Here is a 23,442-nt window from a genome sequence, read left to right on the forward strand (position 1 = left end):
AGGCAGGAAGACCAAGGCTGTGTGAATGCCTGCTCTGGAGTACGTTTCTTGTCTTTCCTCTCCTTCCCACCCCTCTTATGTCCCACCCTTGCTGCCAAGGCCCCCGCCTGTGCACCACCTTCCTGGAGACCCTGATATTTCCCATCCAGAGGCACTGTGTCTTGTACCCTTCGTGTGCTGCACAGGCTGCCCCGTGTTTTTAATTCCCTCTTTACACATCCCTTCTGTCTCCTGCCACCTGAGTAGAAAAGCCCTCTGAGCCTCGGATCTGGGCCCAGAGGAGTAGGGAATGCCTGTCGGGGTGAACGAGGCAGGCTGGCACCGAGAAGGCTGGACAGATGGCCACGGTGGTGACTGCACCTTCCCAGCTGGTAGGCCCTGGGGTGGTGGTAACAATAGCCACCCTGGTCTCCTGCCAACGAGGCCATACGAAATAGGCCGAAGAGTTGGCTGGTGAGGTGAGCAGCTGGAGGAGAAAGGCAGGGAGGCCTGAGTTTGGGGCTGGGGTTAGGGGGGGGTCTCTGTTGGAGAACTCTCGGCCTTTGCAGGGGACCATGGCCCTTGGTCTTCTTTTCCCCCCTCCCCAGGGTCTGCCCAGGGCCTGGTCACAGGGTTGGTGAGGGGTAGGGACCAGCTGGAGGTCTATCTGATGCCAAGGCCCCTGCTTTCCTACCAGCCAACATAGCCCTCGTCAAGGCTGTCCCCCCGCCCTCCCTCCACCCCGCTCCTTCACTGATGGGAAGGGACATCACCTTTCTTATTCCAAGTGCAAAGGCCCCAGGGAGCTGCCGCACCACAGCCAGGGGAAGGAGGGCAGTTGGGGAGGGCATGAGAAATGGCATTCTTTATTCATAAATAAAAACATAAAATTAACAGAAATAGTTTACATGGCCAAAAGGGAGCATCAAAAATAAAATAACTCAAAGCTGTGAAAAGCAGAGCAAACCAAACAAGACCCGACCAAGAGAAAAATAACTCTATACATTTCTTCCAAATGCCAGTCAATCCACAGCCAGCCCGGGCCGGGGTTCCACAGAAGAGGTGAGGAGGGCAGCGCATCCAAGTGCACAGGTGCACGGCCTCCTGCCACAGCAGCTGCCGTTGCAACAGCCCAGCCCGCCTTCTCCCTGGGATCCCTCTCTCCCAAGAGATGGCCCGGCCTGGGCTGGGACGAGAGCAGGGGCAGAGGCTCAGCAGGTGCTTCTGAGGGGAGAGGTATCCCCCTCCCAGTCCCCACGGAGCTCAGTGCCCCTGGGGGTGGGGCGTGCTCAGCAGGAGTTACCCGAATACAGAGGCCAGAGGAGAAACCCAGGGTGGGCGCCGCATTGAGAGTCTGGTCACTCCAAGGCCCAGAGGCAGAGTCCCCTCTTGGTGTGGTGGTGCCGGTGTTGCTGTCTTGCTGCAGACCGCGGAGCATTTCACCATCCTGTGGGGAGCAGCAGGGGTGGCTCTGACCCTGCGAGCAGGTGTGCCAGCAGCCGTGCTCAGAGGGAGGGGCGGCGAGCTCCCACCGGCCCCGGGCCAGGCCACGTGGTTGACTTTCCCAGTCCCCGCTCAGCCTCTGCTGCTCGGAGCCGCCTTCCAGAGAGGCTAGGTGGGGCAAGGTCCAGAAATAGCAGGGAGGTTTGTGCACAGGGAAGGGAAGGGAAGGGAAACCACACTGCAGTGAGGTCGCTATATTACACAACACTCGCACTCTGGTGCAACTGGTGCCAGCGTGGACCACCCTGGGGTCTTGGGCTGGTGGCAGCCCTGGGAGGGCTCCGCGAGTTGGCCTGGGGCAGGGATGCGGGGTGCAGGGCACGGTCACACCGCGGTGGAGCCCCTTCGCCCCCTTCCCCAGGTTTAGCACCCACCTCTTCACAGCGTGGTCTTGAGGGCACAGCGATGGGCTTTGGGCTGCTCTTTGTGGAGGGAGGGGTCCTCCAGCCTGGGGAGGGACAGCAGCCCCTTTCTCTATCCCGTGGGGCAGTCTCACTGGGAAGAAGGACTCAAACAAGGCACAGGCTGGTGGAGATGGAGGGACCAAGGGCCGTGGAACAAGGGGAGGGACATCTTTGATTTGGGGGTTTGCATGTGCCCAGTGGAGGGGACTGGCCCCCAGGCAGGGAGAGGGCTCTTGGCCTGTCGATTCCAGGTTTAAATCTAGCCAAAGACTAAGAGTAACGGCTTGAAATTCCAGGAAACCTGCTCTGTTACCTGAAGGCAGGACAGGCACAGCTTGACGCAGGGATTGGAAGGCAGAGCCAGCAGCAGGGAAGGTGGCCCTGCCCTCAGCCCAGACTCAGGGAAGGAATGGTGGCCCTGGAAGGATGGGGGGGCAGGAGGAGAAGCACCTTCCCACTCCCACCCCGGGGCGGGAAGGGCCAGCAGTCGGGGACAGAACTGGGGGCACCGGTCTGGGACTGCTAACTAGCCAGACGTTCTGGTCCCTCCTGCCTCAGTGAACCCCTCTCAGCATGCAGGAGGGAGGCCCAGGAATCCAGCAGCGGCTGGCTGTCCCAAGAACACCAGCTGCGGCTAGAGGCAAAAATAGAACATGGAACAGCCTGGCTGCCTGCGAGATCGGGCTTGCTTCCGAAAAGACAAGAAAGGAAAAAGAAGAAGAAAAGAAAATTCGCTGAACCAAGCAACTGAGGAACCACCTTTTCCCTGCACATCTTCAGAAGAGAAGCCCAGCCTCCTGCAGGGCCTGGGTCCTTGACTATGGGGCTCAGGTGGGGCTGCAGGTGGAGAGGGCCAGCTGGTACCCCCCGGGGCTGTTCAGAGGCTGTGTTGGCACCTCTTACTCTCTTTGGCCACCGGCACTCTGGGGCCCCTCCCTGACCTGTACAGACTCTTGTCTGCACTTAGCCCTGGAGGTGAGAAGGGAAACGGCAGGCAGTGGGATGGAGCTGCAGGTGAAGGGGGGGATGCCCAGCCCAGACGACCCTGCGCCATCTCAGGGGACACAGGTTATCCTGGATCCAAGCAAAGGCTTGGTTCTTGGGAAAGAAAAGCAGCTCAGGGTAGCTGCTGGCCAACTTGAAGCAGGTGGGGGAATCCCTACCTCTGGTCCCATGAGGAAAGATCTGGAGGCTCCCCTGGGAACAGCTTGAAGTCACACCCTCCCTGTGTGAGGGACAGGGGCGTCCTCAATCTTTCCCTCCCAGCACCCACCCCAGGGCCTCGGGTCTATGGCTTTAAGAAGAGTAGTCACAGATGTCAAAGGCCACCAGCCATCCAGAGGCTGCTCATTTCTGGTCAGCAGGGCCAACAGGATCTGGCCATTACTACCTAGCTTCTCTCTCTGACCCACTCTGGGTCTTGCTGAGTCTAGATAATCCTGGGCTGGCCCAGCTCTCCCCTCCTTTCTGTGGCCTGCCAGGGTCAGGAAGCTCTGATGTTGTTAAGTCACGTTCTCCACACCTCACTCCAACCCCTACCCCTCCGTGGCCAGGGGAAGATAGCTCAGGTTACGACCAGGTCAGATTCCAAAGCTTCTGGTCACCAATGCTTGTGTTCTATTCCCAAGGCATCCCAATGTGCTGGGGGCCAGGGGGGCAGGGGGGCTGTGCAAAGAGGGGGAGCGAGAAAAGAAGTTGTGGGAAGAGAGGTGGAAGGGAGCTTCCATCCTGGGGAGGCCACTGGCCTTCATGGTAGTCACCACCCTCACTGGGAGAGGGTAACTCTAAGTATTTTGAACAAAGGCCAAGGTTTAGGGAGCCCTTAACCAAAATGACGTAGATCCGGGGACTCATCTCTTGGCAAAGCTAGAGGTCTGGCAGGCTGCAGGGGTGCTAAGCACTGGAACGTGGGAAAGGTGGGGAGAGGCCATGTAGCAGCCCCTCCCCTCCCCTCCCCTCCCCTCCCCTCGAGGTCTGTGCTTCTCTCAGAGGCCTGAGCAGGGGAGATGGGGAGGGGAGCCCCCACTGACGGGCTCAGCACCCCTGCCTCCCAATGCCAGGTCCCCGGCTCCCTCCCAGGAGGCCCCTCAGATCTCGGTGGCGATAATGTCCTCATAAGGGATGTCAGCCCCTTCGAGGTCAATCTCAAAGGGCTCCCCTGCACCATCCCCGCGGGCCAGCTGCTGCAGCGTCTTTTCCAGGCGCTGGTTCCGCTGGTACATGGCCAGGTAGCTCTGCTGCAGCTGCTTCTGGTACTGGATCACCTTCTCCTTCTCCTCCTTCCATACCAGCCGCTCATGCTGGAAGCCCGAGGACATCTGGTCGTGGCCCTGCCGCTCCTCCCTGAGCTCGGCCCGCAGCCGTTCCAGCTCCCGCTGCAGGGCAGGCACGTCCTCGGGGGCGGCGGAGGCAGGCCCCAGGGCGGCCGTGTCCCGGCCCCGCGGCAGGGCGGCCTGGGCCTGCAGCTCCAGCAGCTCCTGTTCCAGCAGGTTCACCTTCTCCCGCAGGAGCTCCGCCTCGTTCTTCTTGCGCTGCAGCTCATTCTCGCAGACCTCCAGCTCCAGGCCCTTGGTGCGCAGCGCGCTCTCCAGGTCCTGCGTCTTCAGCTCCAGGCCCTCCAGCCTGCCCCGTGTATCCTTCAGCTGTGCCTTCAGGTTGAGGATCTCGCTGGCCTTAGCGTTGATCTCCGTCTGGGACTCCTTCAGCTGCTGCTTCAGGAGAGAGATCTCGCCAGACTTCTGGCACACCTGCCGCGGGGCGGGGACAAGAGAGAGAGAGAGCCAAAGGGTGAGAGGCGGCACCTGGGTGTGGTGTCCTTACTTGTAAACGGACGATTAGTAATAGTACCTATTTCATAGGGTTGTTGTAAAGATGAAATGAAAGAACCTAGGGCCTGGCATTAATAACCACTCTATGAATTATTATTATAAATATGTTTGCAATATATTTCTGTGTTATTGTGAACGTTTAATTAATTTAATTTAATTTATTGTTTTACTATACAGCCTGACTGGAACCTGGGAATGAGGTCACAGCAATGTCCAGCTCGGTTCTGGATTAGACAAACAAGGATGGATGCGTTGTGATGCCAGCACTGGCTTATGTCTCTGACATGCTCTGAAGTGTCCCAGGTCCTGGCTGAGATACCATGGCTGGGGTAGGGTCTGCTGTGCCAACAGTGATGGGAAAGAGGAGAGGGAGTGGTTCCATGGCTAAGGTCCTGTCCTCTTCGGGAAACCCGGCAAACAGAAAGTGACTCTCCCTTCCCACCTGTGTGGTGCCTCCATCCATCACTTCCACGGAAAGGATCCTTTCCCTCTACCCCTGATAACACCTGTTGCTCTAATTCCCAGGATGAGTACAGGCAGCTCAGTGCAAACAGATGGCTGTGTGGCCGAGGATGTGTCACCTCGACCTGGGGGGGTGATGCTGGTCTAACCAGACCCAAGGAGCCCTCAGCCCCTTCCCAGGGCAGGAGTCTTTGGGGTGAATGCTGTGCACAGCCCCTCCCGGTCCCCTGCACCACCTCTCAGGAGAGAAAAGCGAGCAGGATGAGGGGGTTAGGCTGTTCTCCAGCGAGGCCAGGCCCAGGCACTTCCCTTCCAGGTGTGCCTGAGTGGGTGCATGTGTATGTGAGCCCCTTTCTTCCTGTTCTGCGTTTCCATCTCAGCCCACCAAATAGAAGCCCCACTGGCACTTCTGTGAGGACTTCTGTCCCTGAGACCTGCACAGCTGCAGCCGCTCCTACCAATGGGTGGAGTCCCTTCCCTCAAAAGTCGCAGATGATACTATGCTCTCTCGTGGCTCTGGGGCCAGCATGAATTCAGGATGGTCTGTGGTCCTCCTGAGCCTCTGTGAGCAGATGCAGTGAGTTGGCCCTCAGACAGCCCCGCCGGGACTCGGCTCTCTTGCTCCAGCTTCTCAGCCGATGACTCGGTTAGTAAATTCAATTCTGGCCACGAGGCACCGGGGTGGGGAGAGGAGGAAGCCCAAACTAAGAGTACCCCCAACTTGGTTTACCATGGAGCCCCTTATTTGGGTCATGAAACCGGTACTTCAGCCCAGTTTTCCTGGGCAGTTGTGTTCTCCCCCATTGCGTAGAGCCTGGAGGAGACCTGGAGAAGGCTGGGGGGGGCGGGCGCTGGCACCGAACCCCTGCCCGCCCCCCCGCCCACGCCCGCATCCTCACCTCCCACTGCGTCTCCTCCAGCGCGGGGACGAAGCTGGTCTTCTCCTTCTCATAGGACCTGAGTTTGGTCTCCAGCAGGTCCTGCTCCTTCATGAGGCTCTCGAGCTCCTGCCGCAGCTGCCGCTTCTCCTGCTGGAGTTGGAGCACCTGCAGGTGCAGCACCTGCTGGGCGCGCTGGCTCTTCTGTGCCGCGGACTTCAGCTTGCCCTTGGGCTCCAGCCCCTCCGGCTCGTCCTTGCAGCGCCGCGGTCGCTCCTCGTAGGCCTGGCTGGCAGCCAGCTCCTTCTCCTCAAAGCTGCGGTGCAGCCTCTGGAGCTCACCCTCCCTCTCCAGCAGTTTCTGCTCCAGCTCCTGGATGGTGCACTGGTCCGTGGAGATGGGGGAGCGGATGGAGCCCTTGTCCGCCTTGCTCGGGTGGGCCAGCTTGCTGCCCCCGTCGGAGAAAGACAGGGCCTTCAGGCTCGTCATGTTGCTGTCCTGGAGGATGTTGCCCTGAGTGATGTTGTGGGCCGAGCCCCCAAAGCGGCTGGCGGGCCCCACCGGCGTCACCAGCGGGTCCAGCTGGTAGCTGCTGGTGGTGCTGTGAGTAGGCAGGCTGGACATGGAGTTCCGGCCGGAGTCAGACAGCGCCCCGGAGCACAGGCCGGGCTTCAGCTCCTGTTCCTTGGGCTTGTCTGGAGGCGCGGGGTGCAGCTGGTGGCTGGCGCTCTCGGGGGACGAGTGGAGGATGGCGCCCGACCGTGGCAGCACCGGCTTGAAGGCCGTGGGTCTCACAGCACCCTTCTCCAAGTCCTGGGGAGGAAAACAGGCATATGGAGCCCGTGTCTTCCCCCGATGCACCCCCCGCCGGGTATGCGTGCCGGCCACGTGGCCCCTTCCTGGTCGGGAGCCACAGGTGACCTCACCTGTTGCTCTGAAGGAGCCAAAGGTGGTGAGTCTCTCCCAAGAGGGAGAAATTCCTCTGTGCCTGGGGACGTCCTTAAGGATCATGAGGCAGTCTGTATTGTGAACTACAAACCCGTCACCGTCTTGACCCACCTTCCACCCCAAGGTACCAAACGACTCTTAGATTCACTGGCTGAGACCCCCGTGCCAGGGCTCTGGGGCTCTGTGTGGTGCAGCTAAGGACACTGGACGTGTGTCCTTGAAGAAGTCCATCCCTGCTTCACCTCCACTGCCCCTTGCAGTCAGCCAGGAGCTGGAACACTGGACGTGGCCTGCCCTAGAGGTTGGGGGAATCGCTTGAAATAATAATCCTTCCACTAAAGCCGTCCTTTTCATTATTAGAGGACTTCACAGTTTACAGGCTCTTTACTTTGAAAAGCTTAAATCTCTATGCAAACATATGGGGCCATTTCCTAGCACATCAACACCACAGATTCATCTTCCCAGGTGAGGCCAGGGCACTGAATAGGAACAACGTTTTCAGTGTCCACTGGCGGGACCCGTGAGAGCTTGAGCCAGCATGAGGGCTGGACCTCTGAGTACGTGGGACTCTTTGCCCTCATCCCTGCTAGACTGATGATGAGAACAAACTCCCAGGCCTTAACCAGTCAAAGATGCTTTGGGGCCAGCTTGAGCAGGAGCTGCTGTCCCACCAGAGCAGAAAATGAGGGGAAAGCCCACGTCCATGAATCCTTTAAGGAGAGACGCTGCCAGCTCTCTCCAAGTGCCCTCTCTACCTGTTCTTCCAAACGGTAAGCGAGCCCCCTCTTTCCCACGCGCTTGAAAACGTTGCTGCCCGTCCTACCTTGGCAATCCTGAGTTACAGCCCAGCAGAGCTCAGGAAGGCTTTCACTTCCCCTTTGCTCTCTCCTGAAAGCTCACCCAGGACTTCTGCATCAGGGGACTGACCAACGTGCCGGTGCCCATCCCTTTGGCCAGGCTTGCTCTCTGCTGTGGCTCAGCACTCCTGCCCTCTCTGCATCACTCAGCCTCTCGGAGATGTAAGCGTTGAGACCTCCACCGCCACCCCTCCCGGCCCCAGGCCTCTCTCCTGCCTTTCCAACCCAGCCACCCACACCAGAGACCCCGCTTACCATTTCTAGCTGGTTGGAGAAGGGCATGAGCTTGGGTGGGGTGGACGGGCCGAAGTCCACCCCGGCCTGGCCCCCTAGGTCCCCACTGGACAGTGCAGTGTAATCGGGGCGGTGGGAGCCCCGGGCCTTCTGGCTGACCTTGATATAGAAGAAGTCTTCACTCTTGCCCATTTTGGAGCTCGACTTGCCATGACCCAAGTCCTGGGAGAAGCCAAATCTCAGCAGCCCGTCTGAATACCGATTGAGTTTCTTGAGGTGTGAGGACTTGCGCAGCTTGTACTGGGAGGCCCGGCAGTGCTTGCTGTGGAAGCCGTGGCCGGAAATGAGGCTGCTGACGCTGCCCATGGTGATGCGGGGCCGGGGACAGGCAGGGCAGAGCGGGGGACCTGGCGTGGCTGTGGCAGTCCTGGCTCCGCGAAGAGGCTGCGGTCATAGCAGAAGCCTCACAGAGCCCGGGAGAGCCGAGACCTGGAATGAGAGACAAGCAGGAATCAGCCTGGGACGGGGCCGGTCACTGCACGGTCCCCGCCGGTGACTTAACAGAGGAGGCATTCTGACCATGAGATCTGGGCGACAGAGAAATGCATGTTTCTCCTAACAGAAGCTCAGTCCTGCCTCTGTTATTGGGCTCCCCTCTCATTCTTCCTTTGTCCTCTACTTCAGCAAACATCCGCTGGGAGCTTACATCGGGATGGCCCCTGGTCTCAGCACGGGGATGCAGGGGTGACTAGAACAGGCACAGTCCCCGCACTCATGGGGCTTGTGTGTGGCATAGTGTGGACTGGCCACAAACAGATCAATGTGTCCGACCTCAAGTGATCTAGGTGCTACGGGGAAAATAAAGCAGAGCGAATGGGATGGCATTCTGGGAGGTGGTTATTTTATGCAGAGAGTACGAGGGAGGCCTCTCTGTTGAGTATCATTTGGAGAGACCTCAAGAAAACGAGGGAGCAAGGCACATGGAGATCTGGGGGGAGAAGGAAGAAGCTCAGGGGCACCCCAAGGGCAAAGCCCTGAGTTCCTGTGTGGAGTATGCTGGGCATTTGTGAGACCAGCAAGGAGACCAGTCTGGCTGGAGGGCAGTTAGCAAGGGGGGCACAGGGGATGTAGACGTCAGAGAGCTAGCAGGTGCCAGGCAACAGAGAACCTGGCTGGCCATAAGGGCTTTGGCTTTTAGCCTGATGAGATGAGGAGCCCCCAGATGGCTTTAAGCAGCTCACAACCTGATCTGACTTAGGCTGTGGAGGGTCGCCCTGGCTGCTGAGTGGAGAAGAGGCCATGGAAGGGCCTGGGTGGAAAGTGGTGGGCCAGTTAGGGCAGATGAGGGACTCACATGGCTGGGCCAAGGGCGGTAGTTATGGATTCAATTTTAGATGTAATTTTAAGGTTGAGCTGATAGGATTAGTTAAAAGATTGGCTGCAGGGAGTGAAAAGAGTGGAGTCTAGGATGACTCCAATAATTTTGTCTAAGCAACTAGAAAAAGTAAAAGTTGCCATTTATTGAGATGCAAAAGACCACAAAAGGAGCCAGTCTGGGATGAAGTCGGGGTGGAAAATAGGAGTTTAGTTTAAGACATTAAGTTTGCAGAGCCTATTAGACATCCAAGGAGTGATGTGGAGTAGGGAGTAGGATGGCTGTGGAGCGGGGGAAGCTGCAGATTTCCATGTACAAGGTGTTTGTGCAGAGAAGCCAGGTTTGAGACTAGATGAAAAAGCAAAGGCAGGAAGACAAGAGAAATGTGAGGACTGGTTCACGGAGGCCAGGAACGTGAGGGGGAATGAGGAAGAGACACTGAGAAGGCTGTGACAGAGATGCAGGAGACCCACGAAAGGCAAGGATGAGGATGGTGTCAAGTGCTGCTGAAGTAAGATGGTGACTGAGAATCGGTCAATGGATTTGGCCATGTGGAGGCACAGTGACCTTGACAAGAGCAGTTTTGGTGGAGTGGTGGGAAGAAAGGCCTAGACTGGAGAGCGTCAGGAGAAAAAGAGGGGAGAAGTAATTGTACCCTTGGACACTGAGAAGTACGTGATAGACTTGGCTTGCATTCCCGGTTACGCTCCCTGCCAGCTATGACTCAGGAGGTAAACACTTGCACATCTTTAACCTTCAGTTTCACAGACACTTAAAAAAATTCTTTTAAAGTAATAGGGCTGCATCTTATAATCAATGCTGAAAACAGTAACAACGACCTTGCCAGTCACCAGACGGAGGAATGCACTGTAAGGCAATGTGGGCACTCTCGCAGACACAGGCAAATCGCTGAGCGCAAGTCACATGATTTTCAGAGCTCGGAAAGGCTGTGTGGTTGTCACGCATTGGGAAGGGGTATTTCTCAGTCAGTCAACAGACAGATGATCCAATTAAACGGGGGGACTACCAGTTTAATAAAATAGGAAATGCAGAAGGAACCCGGTATTCTTTATTATGCTCTAAATTACCCTGACAATCCGAAAGGGGCGAGAGACAGCCCAGGTGGGCGATGAGGGTGTATGGGCACAGCTGAGGGAGCCAGAAGACTCTTCAGGCGCTGAAGGTGAAGGCTCAGATTCAAACGTGCATTGTCATCTTGAAGAATAAAGTGGTTATGTTATGAACAAATACATTCTATATTCCAGTCCTAAAAGTACAACACAACAAAACAGCATTGTGTAAGCGTAATGTATTTTTTCCTATGAAAAGCTTTTATTAAACTGATGGCCTCTTAGAATCAGGGAACCATGGTGATGCCTCATGGGGTCATTATGAGCAGTTTATTGGATCCCATCAGAAGCTAATAGGTCTGGTACATTTATTGAAAGCCTAGAACATAGCTGGTGCTTCATAAATGGGAGGTATTTTCACTGGTATCTATGATTTATATTACTATCATTGTTCTCTCCAGCATTCGTCATCCCTGTGTTGTCTTTAATGGCCATATCTCATTTTCCAGAACTAGTTCTCTTCCTTCCAAATGCAACTTTCCTGCATCTCATTGCCTGACAGCACAACTTAAGAGTATGAAGTTACTCTGCTGATTTAACAGCTGACAGTGACAAAATGTGTTTCTCATGCCCCAGGTCATCCATCTCTTGCTTAGCTGAGGCCTTCAGGTCCTATGAGGCAAATATTCTACTGCTGTCCATATGTAGGGAACCTATTTTTGGCCAAAGGACTCTCCTGCACTCTGCACATTCTATCAGTTGGGCAACTGGTGACTTACTTTTTGCCCATCCAATTACACATTTGTGAGCATCTACATGGGTAGTGTTGTAGAGATAAGGCCACTGGCTATGGCATCAGACAGATTTGGAGTTGAAAATTAACCTCTCTGAGGTTTCTTTGCTTACAAAATGGAAATAATCATTATTTCACAGGATTAGTATGAGGATGAAGCAAACTCACAGACGTCAAGTGCAATGCTTGGCACATGGTAAGTGCTGTCCAGAGGTGTGTGTGATCAATACAAGGCCAGGACTAGGGTGCCATCTAGAAGCATGTAACAGTTGGAGCAGAACTATAACACTGGGAAGACATGTAAAATGAATCTGTTTGCAGCTCATACAACTCAATAACAAAAAAACAACCCAGTTGAAAAATGCGCAGAAGACCTAAATAGACATTTCTCCAGAGAAGTCATACAGATGGCCAATAGGCACACGAAAAGATGCTCATCATCGCCAATTATCAGAGAAATGCAAATCAAAACTACAGTGAGGTACTGCCTCCCACCAGTCAGAATGGCCATGATTAAAAAGTCTACAAATAACAAATGCTGGAGAGGGTGTGGAGAAAAGGGAACCCTCTTGCACTGTTGGTGGGAATGTAAACTGGTGCAGCCACTATGGAGAACAGTATGGAGGTTTCTCAAAAATCTAAAAATAGAGTTGCCATATGACCCAGCAATCCCACTCCTGGGCATATATCCAGATAAAACTATAATTTGAAAAGATACATGCACCCCTATGTTCATAGCAGCACTACTTACAATAGCCAAGATTGACAGATGAATGGATAAAGAACTTGTGGTGTGTATGTGTATAGTGTGTGTGTGTGTGTGTATACACACACACACACTATACACACACACACAATGGAATACTACTCAGCCATAAAAAAGAATGAAATAATGCCATTTACAGCAACATGGATGGACCTAGAGATTATCATACTAAGTGAAGTAAGCCTGACAGAGAAAGACAAATACCATATAAATACCACTTATATGTGGAATCTAAATAAAATATGACACAAATGAACATATCTACGAAACTGACTCACAGACACAGAGAACAGACTTGTGGTTGCCAAGGTTGGGGGGGATGGGGGAGTGATGGATTGGAAGTTTGGGATTAGCAGATGCAAACTATTATATATATAGGATGGATAAACAACAAGGTCCTACTGTATAGCATAGGGAACTATATTCAATATCCTGTGATGAACCATAATGGAAAAAAAATGAAAAAGAATATGTATATGTATAACTGAATCACTTTGCTGTACAGTAGAAATTAACATAACATTGTAAGTCAACTCTACTTAAATAAAATTTAAAAAAATACAACATATCCGTTTGCAGCTCTCCTGCTGCACCGCCATCTCCTCTCACTTGGGCCTTGAGACAGCCTCCAAATTTGTCTTTTCCGCATCTGCTCATCCTAAGCACCTGGGGTGTCACAGTCCTCTCCCTGCTGAAAACCTTTCAAGGTTTCCTATTGTTCTTGGAGTGAAGCAGACCCTTCACAAGTCCTGCAGGCCCCGGCAGGCCCTGGTTTTGCCCACCACTCCAGCCTCCTCACTGCATTTACAGCCACGCTCATTTCTTTCTGCTGGTGGAACACACCAAACCTTTTTCCAGAGGAGCTTTTGTGCTTGCTGTTGTCTCTGCCGACAGTTCTCTTCCCTTAGCTCTTCCTCTTCGCACAGATTTCCCTTTCTCACCCTTTAGTTTTCAACTCAAATATCACCTCTGCCAGGTGGTTTTCTCTGGTTACCCTTGGAAAAATCCATCTCCCTCATTCCTCTCTGTTAAGCCAACCTGTTTATTTCCTTCGTAACACTTGCTTTAACCTATAATGATCTTATTTTTAAATGTGTTTATGGTGTGTATCTCCACCAGAATGTCAGCTCTACGAGAGCAGGGACTTTGTCTCTAGAGTCCTAGGACAAAAATGAGGAAAATGAGGGGAAAACTCAGAGAGGTTAGATGACTTGACCCTTGTCATTCAATTGGCCAGTGACCAAGGTGGGATTTGAACCCAGACCCAAATTCCATGATCTCCATGTGATAGCAGATTGCTAGGGACCGTAGGTGAGGCTCAGAGATATTAGGGGTCCTGTCCTGGAAACCAGGCCAGTTTCAATGGTTGGCAGAGAAAAAGCCTAGGGGGGAAATCAAGCTGTGGCCTCCAGCCATAGCTTCATTTCTCCTTTGGGTAGAGGACAAGGTCTTAGGTACAGGTGAGCTCCTTCATTGACCTGAACGGCAGTCAGGATGATGTGCAAAGCACAAGTACTGTGCTGAGCCCTAGGGGACTGAGAGGAAGAAGACAAATTATGCTGGGGAGCAAAGGCGAGGAGTGGGTGAAGGATGCTGGCTGTGACCCTGAGTGCATTCCTGTCCCTTAGCCCCGGATCCCCTGCTCTCCACTGCCCAGGTCTTAACACACAGAGGCGCTTTGAAGTTTGAGATTATCCCCAGATACACTTGAAGCTAAACTAATTACCTTGAAGTGTCTAGACTTGTTTGGTTTTCAGCTTGGGGAGCGCATCACAGAAAACCTGGCTGTGATCCATCCTAGTTCCCAAACCCTGGGTCTTCCCACCCACCCCCACCGGACTTGCTGTCTCTGCCCTCAGACACAAGGGGAAGGGCACATTTTTATTCTTGGGAAAGAAATCCCCACTGGCCAGGAGGGCGTACCTGGGGTGAAAGTGAGCAATCACGCTGACCTTGGAGATTCAAGAAGGGGAAAGGAAGAGGCAAGAAGGACTGGAGAGGAAAAAGTAACGGAGCCACAGCACCTCAAGCGGAGTATGTCTCAGTAACCTTCTGCCTGGCCTCTGACTGATGTTACAGAAGAAATCCAGCAAGAATTAGACTTTAGGTCTTAAGAGAAGAGAGGAAAGAGAACAACGGCCAAAAACAGCTGGTGGAGGGACTTCCCTGGCAGTCCAGTGGTTAAGACTCCGCACTTCTAATGCAGGGGGTGCGGGTTCAATCCCTGGTCGGGGAACTAAGATCCCACATGCCTCACGGTGCGGCCAAAAAAAACCCCACCATCACCAACAAAAAAAACCAGTTGGTGGAAAAGGACCCCCTAGGCTACACGTCTCAGAATCTGGCCCCAGGGAAGTCAGGAGACTTGCTCCCAGAACCAGTGCCAGCCTCCCCCTTCCCCACATGACCTATCCCACTGAGTGTGGCTCCTGAACCAGGCCAGGCAAGGACCACGGAAGCCTGGGAAGCCCTCGGCTGTGAGTTGCTGCTACTCCCACGGCAGCTGCCTCCCCCTCCCCATCCATCCTGCACTCTCCTTCCCAAAGGGAACCAGGGCTCACACCAGGGTGACACATTCCTCTGATGTCCCTTTCTGGAATACGGAGATTAGAGGCACGGAGTTGAAAAGGGATCTGTCTGGACTCAGGAAGGTGAGAAATACTACTACTCACCCTCCCATCACACGCTGGAGGGGAAGCAGCTATGGCCTTACCCACATCAAACCCCAAACCCACACTTCCAGGCTGGGGAGAGCGGGGGTCCATAGCTGCCGTCCTGCCCACCCTCCCCGTCTGGAAAGGTCACCCACAAGATCAGGATGCTAGCCTCTATGGGACTTCCCTGGCAGTCCAGTGGTTAAGACTCCACGCTTTCAGTGCAGGGGGGCACAGGTTCGATCCCTGGCCAGGGAACTGAGATCCCACATGCTGCATGGTGAGGCCCCCCCCCCAAAAAAAGGATGCTAGCCTCTAGTCTTCATACCTCCCGCTCCCTACCTTCTCTCCTTCCTTTATGCCCTCCCCACCACCACCCAGGCCAGGCCAGGGGGCAGCTCTATGCTCTGCCTGGTACTCACCTGCCAGGGGCCTCCACCCAGGGCACCCACTGGGCCTGGGCGGTGGCGCTGCCAGTGGAGCAGTGGGAGGCCTCGCTCACACCCTGAGGGAGCCTCCTCTGGCACCCAGGGCGAGGGGGACTGGTGCTGCCCACCCTAGAACACCCAGCGAGGTGTGTCCCCTAAAAGTGCCGAGTAATGTCACCTGCAGGCTGAGCAGACCTGATGAGGCTGCAGTGCCGGGGTTCATTTGGTCATTTATTCAACGAATATTTCTTCAGCATCTGACAAGTGGCAAGTACCCTGCAAAGTGCAGGTGGAGGGGCAAGGAAGGAAGGAGAGGAGTTAAGTGCATAGAAGAAAAAAAAGAAAAGCCAGACATTTTAAATATGCTTAAGTGTCTCTCACTACCTACTACACACCGTTGCTTTGTGGGTTTGTTTTGTGTGTGTGTTGTACAGTAGTTAAATCTCTGTGCAGAAAAATAAATGTCCTGAATTCTTATATTGCTATTCTTTATCGGCTAATGAATATCATGCATGTAATTGATTTAGAAATGCAGAACATTCTATTAAATGTATATGCATGTTGTCAGGATTATACCAAGGTTTCTTTCATTAGAAGCAGATTGTTTTGGCATAACTGTAACTTATGAATGAATGTTAAATAAAATACACAGATTTATTTTCTTCATTATAAAAAAATAAATAAAATAAAAGCCAGAAATAAAAGGGCCAGGTGTGTGTCTGTGTGTGTGTGTCTGTGTGTGTGTGTGTCCACTACTTCAGCTGTGGTATCCAGGCAAGGCCTCTGAGAAGGCGGCTTTCAAGAAGAGCCAGCTGATGAAGGTTTTCGGTAGAATGGTTCCCTTAGGGAGAACCACAGGTGCAGAGGCCCTGAGGTAGGAATGGGCTTGGGCTCGGGGGTTTAGAGCAGGGGGTCTCCAGTGGGGTGATCTGGAGATATCTGGAGACAAGGCATTTTTGACTATCATGATCGGGGGGTGCCACTGGCATCTGGTAGCTGGAGCACAGGACAGCTCCCACGACAAAGAATTATCTGACCTGAACTGTCAACAGTGCCGAAGTTGAGAAACCTGGCTTTAGAGGAACAGAGAGAAAACATGAGTTTAGAGCCTCAGTTCTGCCGCTGAGTGTGGCTTTGAGTAAGTGATTTAAGCTCTATACATGTTTCCTCACTTGTAAAATGGAAGTAACCACACTTGCCCTGTCACAGGACTTTATTATGAACACAAAAAGAAAGAAAGTGAGAACGTAGAATATACTGGGAAAAAATCACCAATGCTGGTTATTGTATTATTTCTCATTATTCTCCAGGACAATTCTCTGAGATATTCAATTATACAATAGGGTTTATTTGAGAAGAGAAGCACCCCAGGGCTGCACCCCCAGAACAGACCCTGGCCTGGCCACAGAGGTCTCAGCGTGAATGCTTGCCCCCGTGACACCCGTGAACTTGGGAGCAGGCACAGACGGGGCTGCAAAATGTAGTCCTCCCCTCTGTTGGTGCAAAGCCTTGAGCCCTCTCTGGGCTCAGTTTCCAACCACAGCATGAGGGGCTAGATTCATTTCAGCTCCTTTTTGAGACTTCCTAAGAATTTAATGAGAGTCATCGATCCCTTCCTCCCAAAAATGTACCCCCCCCCCACCCTGCTCCAACTTTTTGGCTATAACTTCTTAGCATTCCTTGAACCCGAATACCCTTCAATGGACCCAGTTTAAAAAGAGATTAATACATCCTGCTCTGGGGGGATCAAATGTGAGCTTTGGGGTTCCGGGGAGGAACGAATAACTTGGCCTTAGATTATTGACTTAACTAATGACTCCCTGCTTCCCTTCAGGGACCAGGGAGGTGGAAGCAAGGGGAGGAAGTGAACTAAAGAAATAGTGTCAGGTCAGTGCAGCCCTACCTCCCACGCTCAGACCCCAGGGTCCTGCAGCCTATTTCCCAAGACTTGGGACAGACCTCGGACCTACTTCAAAGGGAGTCAGAAGGTGGAAGGCTGGTCAGAGGAGGCAGCTACCTACCCTGGGATGAACCAGGCTCCCTCCGGCAAGGTTTTCACCAAAGCTCACCCCAGTTCCTGACGGGCCACTATGAGAGATTTCTTCTATTTAATCCTACTTTTAATCGATTTTTAAAATACCGAAATCCTATAAATATCACCTAAGTAACTCCTGCAGAACTGACAACTGTTAAAATGTTGCCATATTTGTTTCGGAAATAAAACATCTCCAAGTGGAAATCCCCCTTCCCTACTCCTTTTTCCTGCCCCACCTCTCCCTCCCCAAGGGGAATCCCGATCGTGAATTTCATGGGTATATTTGTTTATCATTAAACGTATTTGTAACAAATAAGGATACTCTACGTATTGCTTTGGATTTTACTTTACAGAAATGGTATCCTGTTTTGTGTATCACTCTGCGACCTTGATTGCTTTATTCAACACTTTATATTCGGGGTCCATTCGTGTCCCTTCTTTGCCTGCAGGGGCAGTGATCTGATGCTCACATTTCCTTCGCCAGTCCCTACTCAGATGTTCCCATTTCATTGCAAGAACCCTCTGGTAGATGATTACTTCTCCACATATGTGGGAGCTGAGTTTTTCTAAGATTTATTTTGAGTCTTGGAAGATGTCTAGTTTTTAGAGCACGCCACACCACCCCCACCCCGTCTTAAGCTGAAACCCCTGAGGAGAGAAGGCATCTTAGTCCGTTATAGACCAACACATCAGAGGGCACAAAGAGTGGGAGGAGAGGCCCCAAATCACACTTCACCATATTACCCGGGGGTGGGGGAGCCTTGGCCAAACAGAGAGGTCATACAGCTGCAGGTGACGGAGGACTTCCTTGCTCTGAGGCAGCCTGGACGCTGAGGACAGCATCTTCCATGGCCGAATCCCAAACTCTGGAGCCACGCAGGACCTCAGAGATCCTTTACCCCAATTCCTTCACTGCACAGAGGCGACACGGTGGTCCAGAGCAAGGAAGGGACTTGACCAGGTCACGTCGCAACTTCTGGACCCGAAACTAGTATCCTTTCCATTTTATCAACAGCACGGGAACAACTGGGTTCCATTTTCCAGACTGGAGGGCTGGGGGCAGTTCCTGGCTCCATGAGGGGCATGTGTGTGAGGACGGGATGTGCGGAGTGTGTGTAAGGCTGCCTGATACAAATGGGATTCCATCCTGTGGGCGGGCGGCACTGCTCCATTCAGAGATGCTCAGCCGTGGGTGTGGTGCCTGAGAAGACAGAAGAAGCTGCCGCAGGCTCTGCGTGGGCCCCAGCCATGGGTGGCGGAGCTGGCCGGCCTCCAGGAATGGCTGCTGGCTGCTGGGCTGGGGCTGGAGCTCTGACTGCATCACTAGTCCAGGACAACTTCTAATCTTGGCCATGGCAACCACACCTTTGCGTTCTCATGTTCAGTTCCATCTGTGGGACTTAGAGAACTTCACACTCACTATTATTCATCCACATGGTCCTCAGGGTAGACCACGTGCAAACATCAGGTGGCAAGAAGGAGAGGGGCAAGTCCTCTCACAAAGAACTTGAATGTGGACCTCAGCTTCCTTTTTTTTCTTTGTCTTTTATTTTGGCTGGGCCACGCATCATGCAGGATCTTAGTTCCCTGACCAGGGATCAAACCCGTGCCCCCTGCAGTGGAAGCTCGGAGTCTTAACCACTGGACCTCCAGGAAATTCCCTCAGCTTCCTTTTTTTTTTTAAATTTTTATTGGAGTACAGCTGATTTACAATATTGTGACCCTCAGCTTCCTAAAGGAAGAAAATGACCCTCTTCCAGACCTGCTCTTGTCTCCCTACTGAGGGAAGCCCCGCCTACCATGGGAAGCCCCTTCCTCTGGGCCCACAATTGCTACTCAGCTCACTTGGCACTCAGCCAGCACAGTCTGCAGACAGCTGTTGCATTACTGAGTTTTTCAGAAGCGAAGGGTTATCTCTCCAATGATCTTTAAACCTCCTTGAAGGCCAGGATGGGGCCAAAGCTTCCTAGTATCTGACATCGTATTGAGCATAGTGCTAAGAACACAATCGGTGCTCAATAGATGTTTTTAATCAAATCAGCTCACAGGGAGCTCAGGCATTACTGGCCAAGCTCGTGGAAAGGAGGACATGTGACTTCAACTGGGGTCCCAGACATATGGACTGGAAGCCAAGTCTACAAAACTAGACTCCAAATCTGGTTTTAACCCAAACTTTCATATCTTGGACTTCACTTGAGTCAACTGGTCACCTTGGGAAGAAGGAAATTTACCCTCTCCTTGACCTCCTAGTCCTTTTCAAAGTTTTGGGCCAAGACAAAGAAATATCGGGCAGAGTCTCTGTTTTCAGTGGGTTGGTTGAACGACAAGGCAGATACACTTAAAAAGAGCTTAAAAGGCAGCACCAGGATAACTAAAGATGCAAGATGAACTGGCAAGACTGTGCTGGATTAGAGCCAGCTCTCTGCCTCCAGCACGTGATAAGTTTTTAATTTTTTCTCTTGTATAGAAGTGAGGTAAAGATTCTCACTCTACTTTCTGCCTGTTATGGACTAAATGTTTGTGGCCCCCTAAAATTCACATGTTGAAGCCCCAACCCCCAATGTGATGGTGTTAGGAGGTATTAGTTTTAGAAGAAACTGTGGGTGGGGTCCTTATGATGGGATTAGTGCCCATATAAGAAGAGACTGGAGAGCTCTTGTCTTCTCTCTCCCTCTCTCCCCGTGCCACTACCCCCATCCTCCCCTCCTTGCTTCCTCCCTCTCCCTCTCCCTTCAGTGGGAGGACAAAGTAAAAAGACAGCCATCTACAAGCCAGGAAGAGAGGTCTCACCAGAGACAGAATCTGAAAGTGCCTTGATGTTGGTCTTCCCAGCCTCCAGAACTGTGAGAAGTAAATGTCTATTGTTTAAGCCCCCCAGTCTGTGGTACTTTGTTATAGCAGCAGAGCTGACTAGGACACTGGCCTCCCCCACTGCCCAGACACCTGGCAGAAGATGCTTATCTGGGCCGACAGGTCACCCTGTTTCTGGCATTGTCCTTTCCTTACATTTGCCCCTCCTGCTTCTCTGTCTACATGGTGCTGATAGCCCCAGAGTGTGCAGATCTGCCATTCTTTGTGGGGAGCTCTATAATGGATGGACACTTGGTGGGAAGTCAGGGACTCAGAGCTCTAATCCTGGTTCTGGGACACCAGCAACCAAGTCACTTTCTGGTGTCATCTGCTGTGACTTGCCTGCCCCTTCAGGTAAACTCCCTGGGGGCAGGGCCTGTGCCTGCACAGTTGTGGGTCCACAGGAGGGAACTGTCATGTACGATGCATTCATCAGGTCCCATCCATGGAGTGAGCTCTACCTGCATTACTGCATTAGGCCCTCGACAGAGAATCACAGATTGATGGATCTGTTTTGTCAGCTGGCAGAAGAGATAACCTTTCAGCATCTCAATTTCCTTCTGCGTTAGATAAGCACAGCTGATACCCACCTCACAGAGCAACTGTCAGGATTAAATGAAATCGTGTTTATGAAAATGCTTGACCACAATAAGAAGAACAGTACACGATGGATGAATTTAAACCAAAGTGCTTGTGAAATTATAAAGCAGTATGGAAAGGTGCTAGAACTAGATCCTCCTATATCATGAAGTTAAAAGAGCAGGTCTTTAGGGAAGGACTACACACCCCCACCCCCACTATCTCCCTGTGGTGGCAGGCTGGGACTTGGCAGCTGCCAGACGGGCCTCTCAGTCTCCAGGAGGGTAGCTGGGGCTTGCAGAGATGTGAGAGCAGTCCCGTGGCATCTGCCAGCTGGGCTTGGGGTGGGGGGTGCTGGCTGCACTAGGCTGGTGGGCAGGCCCCCAGCCAGCTCCCAAGCAGAGGTCTCTCTGGGGCTAAATGGGGCGCGTGCCCAGGATTAATTGACTCCCCTTTCAAGATGCCTCTCCCCCTGCCCCTCTGCCCCTCCCCTCAGCATGTTGCCTGATTCAGCTTTCCTTATCTGGAATTCCAGTGCGTGTACTCCTGTCCTTGACCTCTCCTCCCATTTGCTGTTCTAAAGGAGGGTCGGGGCAGGGGTGAGCCGGGGAGCTGGTTAATCATCTCAGCCTAGTCTGCAAACCTCCCGGGCTTGGCTTGCTAATGCCTGGAGGGCTCCACTTGCAAAGCTCAGTACATTTTCTTTTTCTTTTTTTTTTTTTTTGAGTGAATGGATGAATGAGAGGCGAGGATGGAGGAGGGAGAGGGTGGGGAGCGTGGGCAGCGTGAGGAGAGGCTGAGGGTGTGGAGGGGGATCAGGGGCCCACGCGGCTCTCAATTAAGTGCACTTGGGTTCCGTGGAAAGGCAGAGAGTGAAAGGGAAATCGCTGGCAGGCTGAGTCATTCCACTGGGGTGAACAATCGGAAGCAATTCTGCTTCCCACTGCTGGGGAGGAATCAAAAGCCATTCTGCCCCGCAGCCTTTTGTGTGCAGGCCGTGGTGCTCAGCTGCTGGCAGAGCCTTCCTCCGTCCCGGTGGGCAGCTTGTGTGCTAGCAGCGCTGACTGACAGTTCGCCCCAGGAACACTGTTACCCACCGATCCCAACCTGCCCTTCTCCCTTCCAAAAATAAAGCCACCGTTACATGCAGAGCTCATGCAAATTGAACCCCACAGCTGCGAGTGCAGCGGCTGCTGCCACATGAGGGAACAGAAGGCGAGCCTCATGCACATTCATGACTTGGGTACCACCAGGCACCAGGGCCCTGTGAGCTGCGCAGCGCCGGTGAGGGGAGCCGCTTTTCCTCCTAGCGAAGGGGGCAGCATCTAAAGAACCAGATCTTAAATGGGGGAGTGGGTGAGACATCCAGGAGGGCTGGGAATCTGGCTGGACTCCTTCCCATCTCCCCTGGTCAGAGATAAGGAACCCAGGACCAGTTAGGACTTCGGAGGCCAGAATGCAGGGGACAGATGGACCCCCTCTCTGCCAAACCCCTTGCCACCCTAGAGTGCAGACTGAGTGGGTACCTTTTGGAAGGGTAATTTGAAGATACTAGGTATGCATCAGAACCAACAGGGTCTCGGACAGGGATTCAAACTTAGGTTTGACTTATTTACCATTTTGGTGGCTCCCTAAAGGATTCTGAGTTCAGGTTCAAGTTCAGTAGGGACGAATCTGTATTAAATTAGCCATGTGGGCCCTGGGCTTAGGAAAGGGCAGTGGCGACACACTGTTAGCTACGTGACATCCCTGGTCCAGGTACCAAAGTTGGTACCTGGTTAGCCTTTGGCAAATCATATGACCCAGCATCTTTTTTTTTTTTTAATTTTATTTATTTATTTATGGCTGTGCTGGGTCTTAGTTTCTGTGCGAGGGCTTTCTCTAGTTGCAGCAAGCGGGGGCCACTCTTCATCACGGTGCGCGGGCCTCTCACTATCGCGGCCTCTCCCGTTGCGGAGCACAGGCTCCAGACGCGCAGGCTCAGTAGTTGTGGCTCACGGACCTAGCTGCTCTGTGGCATGTGGGCTCTTCCCAGACCAGGGCTCGAACCTGTGTCCGCTGCATTGGCAGGCAGATTCTTCACCACTGCACCACCAGGGGAACCCTGACCCAGCATCTTAAATTCAGTGGGAGATGTCTCAAGTTCCCTCAGGATCTCTGAGGCTGTGGAATGCCTTTGTGGCTCCACCTCTACAGAATTCTGACCCTTCCTTCCCCTGACCCAGCTCTACACTGTGGTCCTCTTCACTCTCCAGACCAGGTTCCTTGGTCCGAGGAAAATCCAGCAGGGGAGCGACCTCATGTTCCATATCATCACAGGAGCCAGGGAGAGGGAAATGCAGGGAGCCTCTCACTAATGCAGCGCCACTTGAGCACAAAAAGGGCTCTAGACCCCTTCCATGGCATCACAGAGACACCCATCTAATTACTCCACCTGTCTATGAGGCCCATCCTAAGGGGGCGGGAGCCCCCGGGCAATCTGTAAGATGGGAAACAAGTTGGTACCAGATCACAGGTGGAAAAACAGAATGCAGAAAAGCTTTTACAGCCCAGAAGTGCTGCTTCAATGCTCCATGATAAAAGGCTATGAGGCCCAAAGAGGTGGGGTGACTTGTCCAAGGCCACACAGCAAGGCAAGAGCAGAGATGGGGCTAGAAGCCTGGTCTCCTGGCTTCCTAGCCAGCTTTCTTCCCACTTACAACTTTCTTTAACAAGAGAGAAGGAAGGGCTGGAGTGAAAATATCATTCTATGCTGCGAGGTACTGCTTTAAAAATACTCAGATCAAAGGATCTAAACCA

The 23,442-nt window shown here is 52.9% G+C and overlaps 1 protein-coding gene across 4 annotated transcripts in view; it reads right to left on the reverse strand.

Annotated features, from left to right (window-relative positions):
- Window positions 1–829: 829 nt before the first annotated feature.
- Window positions 830–23,442, reverse strand: part of LZTS1 (leucine zipper tumor suppressor 1) — a 50,013-nt gene continuing 27,400 nt past the window's right edge. For 2 of the 4 annotated variants that reach the window (XM_082471278.1, XM_082471279.1), the window contains exons 2-4: window positions 8,115–8,582; window positions 6,076–6,867; window positions 830–4,633 (exon numbers count right to left, since the gene is read on the reverse strand). In XM_082471278.1, coding sequence (XP_082327404.1) covers window positions 3,974–4,633; window positions 6,076–6,867; window positions 8,115–8,459 — 1,797 coding nt within the window. In that variant the 5' untranslated portion in view covers window positions 8,460–8,582 and the 3' untranslated portion in view covers window positions 830–3,973. Of the gene's footprint in view, window positions 4,634–6,075; window positions 6,868–8,114; window positions 8,583–8,672; window positions 10,684–23,442 lie in introns of all 4 variants that reach the window. The other 2 variants (XR_014266221.1, XM_082471280.1) reach the window with 2 other exon arrangements.

Source organism: Balaenoptera physalus (genome assembly GCF_965194825.1).
Source record: "Balaenoptera physalus genome assembly, chromosome: 7".
Lineage (NCBI taxonomy): Eukaryota > Metazoa > Chordata > Mammalia > Artiodactyla > Balaenopteridae > Balaenoptera > Balaenoptera physalus.